General features: G+C 44.8%; 1 protein-coding gene across 4 annotated transcripts in view; it reads left to right on the top strand.

Moving 5' to 3' along the window:
* The window catches only part of rarga (retinoic acid receptor gamma a), a 44,185-nt gene that overhangs the window by 15,399 nt on the left and 15,276 nt on the right, over nt 1–13,510 (top strand). Inside the window, exon 1 of one of the 4 annotated variants that reach the window (XM_030422434.1) lies at nt 8,295–8,861. The exons of the other annotated variants lie outside the window; for them this stretch is intronic. Within the exon in view, the coding sequence (XP_030278294.1) occupies nt 8,717–8,861 (145 nt within the window). The 5' untranslated portion in view covers nt 8,295–8,716. Of the gene's footprint in view, nt 1–8,294; nt 8,862–13,510 lie in introns of those variants that run through there. 4 annotated transcript variants of the gene reach the window in all.

Raw genomic sequence — 13,510 nt, 5'->3', positions numbered from 1 at the left:
TTTGGAGAAGAAAATTCCAACCTAATATTAATTAGGTAATAATACAAACTTAATACAAAATAAGGTCCCAGAACACTGTATGAAACTAGAAAGGTGGTGGGGTCCGCCAAATATAAATAAAGTAAAAGAGTATAAAATTGTGTTCTACTTAGAGGTCACTTTGTTCATTCAGTTTATTCAGTCATGAAAACAAAGCGAGTTTTAATTTGATTTTTGATTTTTGTTTTTATTTATAAAAAAAAAATCAGCCAATGAAGATCTTCCTCTTCTGATTGAAATGTTTTCCCTAAAACTACCTTTAAAGGTTCAATATGTAAAAGTTTTTCACCTGTCCAAGCAAGGTCACACCAAACAAATAGGTGCAGCATATCAACAGAGTAATCACTGGTGAAAGCGAAGCTGCTGACTTCAGCTGCCATTAGCTAGTTAGCTAGTTATTTTTTAAAAATGTTTTAAACCAAATTGTCTTATATCGCACCTTTGAACTCTGTCTTACTTTCTTTATTAATGAATTAATTACTGTAAGATGCATATACCAATGAATGTGAATATGGACGTGTCATTTTTTTTATTCATCAAGACACGCCTTTTAAACTTTGCACTCCTTTGGATCGACAGTTGTGTTGGAAAAGACAAAGGGGTTGACTAAATCAAAACAAAAAACTATTTTTTTTTACTGTTTTCTGGAATTTTCTGGAAGTTGATATTCAGTTTAAATTTAATTAAACAGAGTGAAACAGCAGTTCCTCACATGTTAGAAGCTGGTACCAGAGAATCTTTTTGCATATCTGTTTGATACATGACTTAAACAGTTAATCAGTCACAGCTTTGTTGTTTCATTAATGTTTTGTTTGACTGATCATCAAAGTGGTGTCTAGCGCATACAAAAGTATCAGTTTAAGTTTTGGCCAGTGGATGGAAAACTATCAGCTGTTGGTATCGGCTTTTAAAACCTCCCTTTGGTGTATCCCTTGACAAGGAATGTTACAAGTCATTTTACTGACAGCAGTCTCATTCCCCGCTCTCTTAAACGTTAGCCGAGAAGACAAAAGGCCTTGGTTTGGACATTCCCCAGGCCCTATTTTTTTTCCCCCTTCTACTTCTTCTACAGGAGTTGGCTTAACAGGCCTGCTCATTGTTGTCGGGGCTGTCTGTAGGCCAGAAAATACCTTCCACATAAAGGGAGTAGCACTGCAGATATTTCTGTGTGTGTGTGTGTGTGTGCAGTAAATAGTACTGCATTCTTGCCCAGCTTCAGAGCTGCGTGTGTAATTGTTGTTAGAAAGGTAGCCGGGGTGACACCTACCTTTGTTGGGTGTGCATGCTGTGCCGACAGGTCGGAGCACCTCCCATGGCGGCACTGTGTTTTGGCACCAGAGTGTCTTTGGAAATACCTGTTTTGCACAGAGGTGGGAAGAGACAGCAGACGGGAGGGATGGAGTAGGCGGACTGTGTTTGCACATGCATAGATAGTAGGCTTGTCTTCATTCTTAATGCATACATGGAGGAAGCAGACCCAGAAAAAACGGTGTGCTTCACTTCAATGTCCGTGTGGGTGTGCTGCAAGACTCCCATCCTCACCACCCGTATCTTTATAAACGTGCAAAGGCGTTCGTTCATCCATGAGAGGGTCTGATGGCTGTCTGTGCAGTGTGTAGCCGTGGCTGTTATCAGTTGATCCCTGTCATTATGGGAGCCCTTCAAACAAACAGTTGGAAGCCCATTAAGGCCACTTACTATGTGATAACATCGCCACTGAGCCCTGAAACACCTCTCTAAGCTTTCACCAATCAGGGCCGGAGCCCTGGCCCCAAAGCCAGCCACAGGGATGTTTTGAAAAGCTAGTAGGTCATTTCCTTCAGCCCACATGGCTCGGACCAAAATCTGTGGTCCTTTGCTGGGCTCGGACTCTCCACTCAGGCTATAATTTTTAGCTTGACAGTGAAGGATGGACACGGAAAACTCATGAGAGGCTCAGCTGTGAGCGTTTTCAGCCTCATCACAAAGAGATGAAATTAAAGCATTGTATTAATAGAATGGAATGAGCAGCGTGTTGAAGCTTGTGTAAAAGCTGCCCTAGTCTGCTCAGTTGTGCCTCCAGTGGATACAAGATGAACAGCTTATGTAAAGCCTGTGTTGGGCATGGATTTATACACAAAGACACACACATGCACAGGCATTAGCATAGTGGCTGCAGCGCATGTAGGTATACATCCATGTATGCGCGCACTTAAACACACACAGACCATTAAGTCGGGCGGACTGCGAAAAGGACCAAAATGTCCTCATGCAGAGTGACATAATTAAAAACACCCATTGCATTCTTAAACACACACACACACACACACACACAGAGGTCATGTTGGCTTTGGGAGCTCGGGGGAGTTGCGTAAAGGAGCCATTTTGGTGGGAAATGCGGTATGAGAGGGAATGTAAAAGTGAACCTTTAAATGAAGAGGAGGGACAGCAGGGTGGGATGTCGAAGCCTTCTCTGCTGGATGCGAAGCAGAGCAAAAACACCACATTTTACCACTTTATTTATTTTCATAAAGGTTCAGGTGCTGGGTTTCAGCCCAGCCTAGATGGAGGTGGGTAGGTACGTGGCCGATTGTGAAGGTTTGGATTTGTCCGGGTGCATATGTGTGAGCTTATGTGGGTATACTATATACTTGCGTGAAGGGAGGGGGAGATATGAAAGAGAAAGGGTGCTATGTATGGTTATGAAAATGATGAGCTCAGCCCCGCTACCCCTCACTTCCTTTCAGGCGCGAGCTTCCCTATAGACACACAAAGGCACAACTCCCATATCTGTTTGTTTTTTTTCCTTCTTTTCCTGTGCGCTCTTCACAAACTGTGGTGTCACCTTTGTCGTAAAAAAAAGCTCTTAGAGACACCTGAGTCTTTATTGTTCTGACTGCTCTTCTGAGCAGAGCCTATCCATCTCTGACCTCAACCTTGTCATTCACTGATTGCTGTTAGATTTATTGACGGGCCTGAAAAATTGCCCGTGGCTGGAGTGAGAACATTACAAATTAGGATTTCAAAGAATTTGAGGAAAGCTTCAGGAATGAGAGACCTATATTTGAGATTGCAGCCTTGCAGGATTGTGGGTAACGTTCAATCCATGGTTGATAAATGAATTCCTTACAAATGCGGTCGTTGCGTATGGAATATAATGATTTTAAAGGCTGAAACAGACTCAGAAAGAGATTTGTAATGATGTTTGAAGTTTATCTTGATACATATCATCTGTGATCTGATCACCTTACCAAGATTGTATTATTTTTTTCTTAGCAAGAGTAGCATCTGTTGCATGATTATTTTCATGATTAACCGATTAAAGGTGCTCTGTGGAACTTCTGTGGTTTGCGGTGGTAGCAAATCCTCACATTTAAGAGGCTTACAGCAGTAAATGTTTGACGTTTGTGCTTGAAAAATGATTGTAGTGGTAAATCAATCTTCAAAAAAGCTGGTGATTTGATCTTCTTTTTCAATTGATTATCGCCAATCGTGGCAGCCTCTATCTGTCATGTTGTCAGGGTCTTTACCAAAACCATATCAGAAATCAATTCTGGATCGTTGCTGACAGGGGTGTACAAGAAAAAATACAAAATAAATCTCTGTACAGCAGCAGTTTCTAATTCTCAAATTGTTAAAGTTAGCATACAATAAAACAGTGTGAGGATCGGCATTTACTGATTTGACTGTCAAACCAGTAAACCATCATCATAGAGCCATCTGCTTGCTGGCACCTCTGCTCCTGTGACCATGATCTACATAGCAAATTATCAATGCTCAGACTGGACCATTTGTGTGTACTTGCATGTGTGTGATGGTAGCATGTGTAGTGCTGTTCGGGCTGTGTCCTTGATCTATCAGTGAGGCTGGAGCCTCCTCTGCTTTAATAAACAGCTCTGCGTCGTCTGACATCCCTGCTTTCATCTCCCTAGGCGACCACTAGCCTCAAGATGACAGCTCTCCAAGGCGCTTCTCTTCTTTTTGGATATCGATTCCCGCTCACATTGCTCTGTTTTATTTCTCAACCCGTGCTGGCCAGAATTCAAAAGATGAGAGGGGAAAACGGACAGAAATTCCCACTTTGTTTTTCCAGTCAGTTTAAGCACCTTGCTGAAGGAGTTTTTGCAAAACTGAATGGAATATCTGCTCCTCCGATGATTTCCAACTAAACCCTGTCGGCTTATGCACTCTCGAGCTCCCTTCTCTCTCCTCTTCTTCTCTTTCTTCTAAGCCTTCACCGTGGATTTCCTCTCGTTATCCCTCTGTGCAAGTTTGAGCCAATTTGCCCTAAGTGCTGGAAACTTGCTGAAAGTTTTTGTGTGTTTGTGTATTAGGCTTGTGCGTGCGCTTGCATGCCTGCGTGTGTGGAAAGTCAGCAAAGGTTGCCGGTAAGGGAGAGGCCACAGAGTGTAGTTCAGCTCTGACATGATGACAGATGAAGATAAAGAGGCTACTATTAAAAATGGGAGGGGTCTGTTTTCAGATGGGCCTTTGTGGGCACGTGCAAGATGAAGAGGGCGCAATGGCGAGAAAGGAGGGATGGGCTGCGCGAAGGCGTGGGAGGGCACACAGCCACAGGGGCGGACTTATGAGGAAAAGACAGCGGGGTGCGCACTTTCAGCCGCACAACCAAAAGATCTGTCTTTTTTCCCCCCGCGAAACATGGGTAGTAAAACGTCACGACGCTGCAGATACTCGGAGAGAAAAAGATAAAGAGACTTTGCTGAAAGATGGCCAAGACTGATAGGGCTCTGAAAAGTAGCTCTGTTAGGCCTTCGATGGGACAAGCATGTGAACGGAGGCCAACATGGCCGCCGCTGAGACACGGGCTCGCTCATAAGTCATGCCTCACTTTCCCCGCGTCGCTCCTCAGTGACACATCAGGTATCTCGCAGAGATATATTGTAAGAGAGTAAGGCAGATGAGGGGATAAGATTACATGTCCTGTCGAAGCTGAACATGTGTAAAACCTGCGGCTGGTGGAGCAGTTGATGGATGTGATGAGGAAGACAGTCGGATTGCGCTGTTACAGTTACAGTGTTCGCTGAAAAAACAACACATAAATAAGATATTACTTATGTTAGTGGTGAGCTCATAAACGCAGGGGGCAGAAAATGTTTTTAGGTGTTCGGATCTTGACCGTCATCTTCGTCATTAAGTTACTTCGGTTGCAACAAACAACCTCCGTGTGTGTTTGTGCTTATGTTCGTGTGTGTGCGTGTGTGTGTGTGTGTGTGTGTGTGTGTGTGTGTATGTGTGTGTGTATTTCTGTGTAACCTGAATCTGGCTGTAGTGGGAGGGCGCTCTGAGCTGGTGTTCAGTGTCTCTATCATCGCCGGCAATCTGTTTCAGCACGTCCACGCACTGCACACATGCTCACATCAGCAATGGAAAAGCTCTACATTCCTTTCAAAATCACCGTGCTGCGTTTAGCACATAGGCATTTGAAAACAAGCCGTCTTTATTGCCTCACACACCACTGCGCTGTTGACTGCTTGGCTGGAACCTGACTGACTGTATACAGAGGAAGTGGCAACAATGTGTTGTATACGTCTTATCTGTAATCGGCATCAAAGCGTCAGACAGTAGTAAAGCCTGATTTTCCTGGGCTTCAGCCCACGTGGAGCTATAAGCAGACAGGGTGCAGCTGACAGAGCACCCCTATCTACTGGACAGTTTAAGACACAGAAATCTTATCATGAAAGAAACGTTCAAATACTCTGTTTGTATTTATTATTTGTTCTGAGTAAAAGTCTCGTCTAATCGCTGCAATTAAACATGATTGAAAGCAGCAGTCACACAAGATGACCAGTGAGTTGGCAGCCACTGAAAATGAAATATTCCCAAAACCAGAAACCGAAGCAGAGAACTTTGTCAACTACGACAAATCAAGCAGTCAAGAAAAAAATGGCCATAGGGAACTTGATGAAATGGCGAGAGTATTTGCAGAAACAGAGGGGGGAGAGAGAAAAAGAAAAAAAAAAAGAATTAAGGAGAGCGATGGAGAGACTTGTGAGCCAGAGAGTGAGGGAGAGAAGGAGGGAGGGCAGGATAAGTTTGGGGGGGAAAGTTAGTGGCCCAGTGGGGGTTTCTTCTAGAGTTCAACCTCTCTGGCTTGGGGAAGGAAGGGGAGGAGGAGGGAGAGGGGAAGGAGGGGAGGCAGGGAACGGCCTGGGTCAGCAGCAGTATGGAGTATGTGTAGATTAGATGTCTAAACTCACTCTGCAAAAAAACCCCACCGAAGCGCTGGAGGACTCGCAGCGAACAGTGCTGTGTGCCAATAAGCAGAGTACCTAGGGTTAGTGGTCTGAATTATAGTCTCAAACACTGTAAAGAGAAACGTCAGAACCAGGAGAGAGTCGGATAGGGGCCATAAATCTCCAAAAACAAAAGAGGTTCAAGTGTGAGCACATGATATTATAAATCGATTGTGTTGCGGCTCGCCGGTCCTGGCAAACAACCCTGATGTTACATAGAACATTTAAACACCGGGGGATCAGCCAGTTTTTAGTTTCCAGGATGCTGAAACGAGCAGCTAAAAGGAAAAAAAGACAGGAAGGAGACGAAAGACGAGTGTGAGAAGAATGCCTGTGGATCACAAAAATGTGACTCGGGGCAGTGATGATTTAATCTGAAATGCATCCAGATCTGATCTTTTTTTTTTTCTTTTTTTGGTCGAATTACTGTGTAAATGGGTGGGGAGTTAGAAAAAGAATGAGTCGTTTGTAACAACAAGCTGTTAGCAGGAGCATCTTTGATAGATGACAGTTTGTTATCTAGCCTCACTCTTCTATACATGCTGTCATAAAGCTTCCTCTTTATGACCTGACAGCTGTATGAAGAAACACATAAAAAAAAAAAACCTCACTGATGTTGTTGACTATTTGATGCAACAAAAGAGCTGTTAAATGTGTGTGAGTGTGTGCGAGAAGACCATCAGCCTGCATGAGTGTGCCAGCTTAAGAAAATAAACAAGAGGTCTTAGCTGGAGGAAAAGCTTTTAAGGTCAATAAACATTTTAATCAAAATCATTCAAAATGGCCCTCAAAAAAATGGGAAAGCATGGTTTCTTTCACGAGACAGGAAAAAGAGTGAAGTGTTAGACAGAAGAGGAGGGAGGGAGGAGGGAGGGCACTGTGTGTTTATGGAGAGCGTAGCCAGCAGCACAGATTGACAGGAAATGTTGTCTTTTTTGCCTGCTGGGCTGTACCACTTGTACTCGTCTAACAGGGGGAGGGGGGAGATGAATGTGCTCGTCGCACAGACTAAAGCCATTCTATTATCATATATCTCCCATTGTATCAGGCTGTTTGCTTTAGCCCAGCCAGAGTCTATCTGTCTGCGGAGCAACAGTTAGGACCAGTGACAGGCTTTTTTATTGACCGCAGACCGCCTATTGATTTCCTTTGATTTACCGTCTTTGTGAGGGCACTGCCATGTTTAAATTGAATTGTTTTAGAGCCTGTGTTAAAGAAGGCTAAATGTTGATGGCAGATTTTATTTTAGTCTCGTCTTAATGATACATAAAATATCATTACGTGAATCTGCATCCTCGCGTCTCTCTTTATCCTTTGGCGACGGTTGCTTGGAGATAAATCACAAACAAGGTCAAGTGAACCTGTGAGAAGTGTGTCCAGCACATGGTGGGTTTGTATATTGGGGGGTATTTGTCTGTGTAAATGCACGGCAGGGATTGAGAAAGGCACAGCCCTCATTCATCACTGTTAAAGCACTTCCAGAGGGAGAGACTGCCCATCCTCTGTTCCCTCAAACAGACAGAAAAAGAGAGAGGAGGGAGGGATTTACCCTGGCATCTGGTTTCTGGGTTCAACCACAGCACAATGTTCCTTGGCTGTCTCTCTCTCTCTCACTCTCTTTCTGGCTCTCTTTCTCACATACTCAACCGGCCAGTGGCTGGACTTTAATATGGTTATGATTAGAGACGGGGGCTCAGAGGAGGGAGGGGAAGGGGCTCATATTTACTGCAGGGGAATGGGGGGGGGGTGCAATGTAAAGACAGACAGAGACGGATCTGAATCGGACGCAAATGGAGGGAGGGTGTGTGTTTGTTTGCAGTCGGAGATGAAGTATGAAACACAAAAGCAGCACACACAAAAAAAACAAGAGGAGAATGGGAGTAGAGTTTTGTCCTCTAACCAGATCAGTTCTTCCTCCAGTGCCGGCCGGCCCCCTCTCCCCTCCCTTCCCCCCCCCCCTCCTGGGTCCCTCTCTCTCTCTATCCCTCCCTCTCTGGCATTCTCTCTCCACCCCCTCTCAGAGCGTCATGCCGAGGCAGTTGGTTCGCTCCGCCGTGTCTGGGGCTCAGCGAGAGCTGTGAGAGGCTGTTATTTAGGTCTGTTACAGCAGACAGGGAGCAGCTCACCCAAGGGCAGGGGGGAGAGTAGAGAGAGTCAGAGTCACGCTCAGTACAGCACAGCCAGGCAGGAACCAGATCTGCATTCCAGCTGAGGGAGAAAGAGGGAAACTCCAGCATCGGCAGGAAAGGACGGCAGAGAGAGAGAGAGAGTGACAGCGAGAGATAAGTGAAGGGAGGGAAGCAGATCGAGCTAGCTGTTGCTGCTGCAGTTTGTTGTTGTCACTGCCTCTGCGAGTGACGTGAGCGGTGGGAAGCAGGGCAGGACGCAGACAGGACTGAGGGCTCGTAGTGATTTTTTTTGCTGAGGGCGGGGGGGTTGCCATGTTCGACTGTATGGAGGCTCTGGGAATGGGCCCCCGTCAGCTCTATGATGTCACCAGCCGCGGTGCGTGCATGCTGCGGAAGGCGAGCCCCTTCTTCGCGGGGCTGGACCCCTTCGCTTGGACAGGCAGTGCCAGCGTTCAGTGTAAGTGGCATCCTGTTTGGATTTCTTGTATGACACAATCATGTCTCTCCCTCTCTCCCTCTCTCTCTCTCTCTCTCTCTCTCTCTCTCTCTCTCTCTCTCTCTCTCTCTCTCTCTCTCTCTATGTCTCTCGCTCTCACTCCCTCTGTCTCCCATTGCTGGCTTGCTTACCCCTCAGGGCTCGGCCAAAGGGGCTGCTGTCAGGGGCTACAGAGCTGCACAGGAAAGGACTGGGACAGACAGTCTCCTCTCCTCTCCTCTCCTCCTCCTCTCTCCCACCCCCACAGCCCACAGCCAGTTTGAGCTGCTCAGCCATCTGAAAGGAACTCTCTGCTATGATATGATATGCACTGTGTGTCCGTACGTGTGTGTTTTTTGTGTGCCTGTGTGTCCATGTTTGAGCAGTAAGTCTGGGCCCATGGAGTCAAGTTTCAGTGACAATGTGAGCCACCTGAGGTTTGACCTTGCCAGGTGCTGCGTTCTAAAAACAAAACTGAGTATGCACAGATGAAAGAAAGAGGAAAAGTGTTGGTGAGAGACAGGAAGAGAAAAACTCTGACGCTTTGGATTTTGTTTAATCTTCCATTCACGTGTGGGTTTGGCACTATAAGTTTCGTTTGTGATGTATGACTACTGACTGAGCCTGACTGTGGCCTGGTTAATATTACAGATGTTCAAAGTTCTGTGTAGCCGGCTGCAGGCCTCACAGGGTCGGAGGTTTGTTTACGCTCCTGGATGCTAGATGGATAATGATATTCCTCTCGAGCCATGAATTAATAAGTAGATTAATTATTTAATGGAGAAACGGATGAATATAAATTAGAAATGTGGAATGCATACACAGTCCTTTTTAAAAAAAAGCCTCTGGACAGCTTTTCTTTTCTGTCACACACTCATTTTTCCTCCGACGCTCAGTCTAACAACAGGCCTGTCTCTGGACAGACAAAACTGGGGTCCATTTCCATACACTTCCAGGGGGCCGCTACTGCTGTGAGAGAGCGTGTGAGAGTGGAAAAGGAGTGGGGGGATGTGTGTGTGTGGTGAGCCAGATATGACAGCAGAAAAACAATCAGGAATACAAGAAGAGATAGAGCAGCGGGATAAACAGCTTCACTGTGTTCTAGTTTCTGGGACGCGTTTTGAATTTGTGTTTTTCTATTTTTCTGTTTGTTCGTCCTCCTGCTTTTTGTTCCTTTTTACTGCCTCTCGGGGGGGGTGGGGGGGGTCATCTGTCTTCATTAATCGTGAAGACACCAGCGTTTCAGTGGCTGTCATGCACACTGGCTGAGCTTTAATGAAGACAGATGCCCTGTCAGTGGAGGCCGAGGCCAGGGGGGGACTCCAGCCAGCCCAGCCTGCTCTGCTTAGCTAGGGGGAGCCCTGATGATAACAAGATGAGATTTGTTTATTTAATCAATCAGACCTCTATGGCCTCTCCTTTTAACCCATTCACACACATGCACACATTTAAAAATTAGGCCTCCGGATTCCAGAAGTAAATTTTCTCTCATTTGGGTCTTTGTTCCTGAAAATCAAAGAGATAAAAAAGTCGCAAGAAAGCTGCCCCGAGGGTAAGGGAGATGAGTGTAGCAGAGCAGAGCAAAGTGGAGGCTGTGGTGTGGTGTACTGTTTCAAGCCCTCTGTGCCCAATAACCTTTGTAAACAAGGCCGCCCTATCCCCACATGAGGAGCCATAATGCCTCTCTTTACTGAAGCGGTTGCCCCTCATTGTCCTCATCAATGAGGCTGATGAATTGATGTTTGAGTCTGATATCTCATTAAGCCAGCCCAGCTGCACAACAGAGGGACCTGTCTGGCTCCTAATGCCACGCTCACACAAGCACACACACTCTCTCTGCACTCCAAAATAACCACCGGGTTCGGAAAGAGAGTCTACTGGCCCTGGCAGTAATACTTAACAATGAATTACTGCGGCCAGATTTTGTAAAACGAGTTCAACGTGTGTGGAAAAATGGTACTTTGAGGTAGATTTCATAAAAAACATGGATGTTAGAAATCTTAAGATTGCCCCTATTTCTTTGTCCCCTAAATCTGACACAGAATGAGTCCATCCTATTGTCCTGGCAATAAATCTCCTGCGGTGATAAGTGTCACTGTCGCTGGACTTTAAAGTGTGTGGTCAGTTTTCCTGTTTTTTTGTTCACCAGTGGGAGAATTCAATGTCAGAGGTTAGTCAGAGGCTACGGCCTGGCCAATGTCAGATCTACACCATGTGTGGCGGCCTTGTCAACTTGCTGAAAAGGAGATCCTTTCAACTGGCTCAGCTTGTGTAATGCTCTTAAGTGCCTTCTACTGCGGAGCTGGTACTACATCTGAACTGCCCAGCGCGTATGGATAATGGACACTGATTTAGTCATACGTCAATGAGAACTGAATTAGTCAACTGCCAGGGAAGCCATTTGAGAAGGCCTATGTGGACCAATCCCCACTCCGTCAATGTTCATTTGCGTAGAAGAATGAGGCAATTACGCTTAGCAGTTCTCCAGGGTCAGAAGAAGGGGAAGCGTGTTTTTCTCACCAAAACACACTCGTTGTAGCTCGATCTTTTTTTGAGTTTGGATATTAATTGTGATTCCTCCAAGCGATACATACTATAGAAGAGAAGAGTGGCATGGCAGTAATAGATCGCTGGAGTAATCAATCACCATGCATGCAATCATACCCTCACACACACACACACACACACACACAGGGACACACGCCTCTTTGTTTTCCCTTAATGCGCTGTTCAAATGTGAATTGAGGAGCTAATTGAAATGGGGTTATATCGCGGCAGCAGTGGCAGAGAAATAAGAGCTTCCTGTGACCGCTGGCACATTCTGGCCCTGATCATTTTCCCCCTGATGGAAGTCCGCAGTTATTTCATTATAATTACAAAAGATTCAATTAAAAGATTAGAATGCCTGAGGGGGCAGGACTGGGATTAGATAGTGGTATCTTGGTTAGGGGGGAGGTGTGTGTGTGTGTGTGTGAGGAGGGGACTAAGACCGTTGTTCTGATGAGGACTTGTCAGTGCTGTTATATATACATAAACCTTGTTGATCCTTTCAAGATAATGTCAAATGAATGTGCTGAAGTTAAAAGGGGCTTAAGTAGTCAGCCGGCCCAAGGTCATTGAGTCGTAATTGATATGCCCGACGGACAAACCTTCACTTGTCTCTTAAAACAGTTATGCCAGTGCAGCTAAATGAGCTGTGTGAGGTACAAAGTGAAATGTGCATAACATTGAAGCCTGAGAGAAAACCTTTAATGTTTGTAATTCCAAACTGTATTTCAAAAACACTAAATTTTAGAGTCCTTTTAGATGTTAGAAAGCCCCTTTTAAGTCAAGTTGTTTATAAATACACATATTTTTGAGTGTGTGTATACACAGGCTTTTATTTATGCTATATAAATCTTAATAATTATCTATTTTGCAGTAGCTCTGGCAGCTGCAGAAATAGGGCTGCAACTAATTTTCAGTGTCGATTAATCAGCCATTTATTTTTCTCCATCAATTGATAAGTTGTTTGGTCAAATGAAAAATAATGCTGATCAACTTATCATAAAGCTCAAGATGACATCCTCAAGTGTCTTGTTTTTTCCACAACCCAAATATATTCAGTTTACTGTCATAGTGGAAGAAAGAACCAAGGAAATATTCACATTTAAGAAGCCAAAATCAAATTTATTAATTTATTTTAGTTTCCTACGAAAACGCTCAAACAAAGTCATCGGTTCAGAATAGTTTGATTTAAAGGTCCTATGTGTAAGTCTCACTCCCACTTCATTATATACTGAGACTTTGGGATTGTAGGTCGGGTCTGCTGCCATCCCAAAGCATCAGTATTTGACAAGTTGGGAATGAGACACCAAAATCAACTTTCTTACAAATAGGAACTAATTGATTAATCATTGCAGTCTATGCAGTGTGTTATATACACACTTGTGCAATTGAATGTTAATCTGAAATTGTCATGAAAATAATTAAATTCTAGCCATATTTGCTGCATTATGTGACGTGAGAGCATGGAAAACATTTTCATAGCGTGATGACACTTTCAGTATAGTACTATTTGTGTTGCAGTTCCACATCACCTTGCTAACAGATCTGTCTCAGCCCTGCTGTAATAGCCAAGCCCATTAATAGGCAGTGACGCCTATAAATAAACAGATTCAGTCCCTGCAGTTGCGTTTTTTCCACAAGCCCTCCATTCTTTCTGGTTTTGCTTATGCATAAATACAAGAGTGGCACCCAGTGCTTGCGTACGTGTGTGCTGTCTGTATGTGAGTCTGGTGTCTATAAGTTATCGTGTGTGGTGTTTGCGTGCCCTCTTTGGCTGGCGCTGCTGCACCCAGACTGCTGTGTCAAATCCAGAGACAGACAATGTGCCAGGCTGGATTCCACAGGCCTGTGTTGGAATCCAGCTCCGTTCTAATAGCAGTTTATAGCCCCTCAGCAGCGTCACTCACACCACTGTAAATAAAACTCATCGGCCATGTGGAGCCTGAATCTGTCACCTCCGACTCTCTGTTTGTCTTGTCCTGTACGTCTTAGTGAAATTCTTTAGCAGGATTTCGTAATATTAGAAGGAAATTGAAGACAACATGACAGAACAGACTGTTATGAGGCAACAGTTAGCCCCTTTG

The sequence above is a fragment of the Sparus aurata genome, chromosome 7 (assembly GCF_900880675.1).
Source record: "Sparus aurata chromosome 7, fSpaAur1.1, whole genome shotgun sequence".
Taxonomy (NCBI): Eukaryota; Metazoa; Chordata; class Actinopteri; order Spariformes; family Sparidae; genus Sparus; species Sparus aurata.
This window is presented reverse-complemented; position numbering and strand designations above follow the sequence as displayed.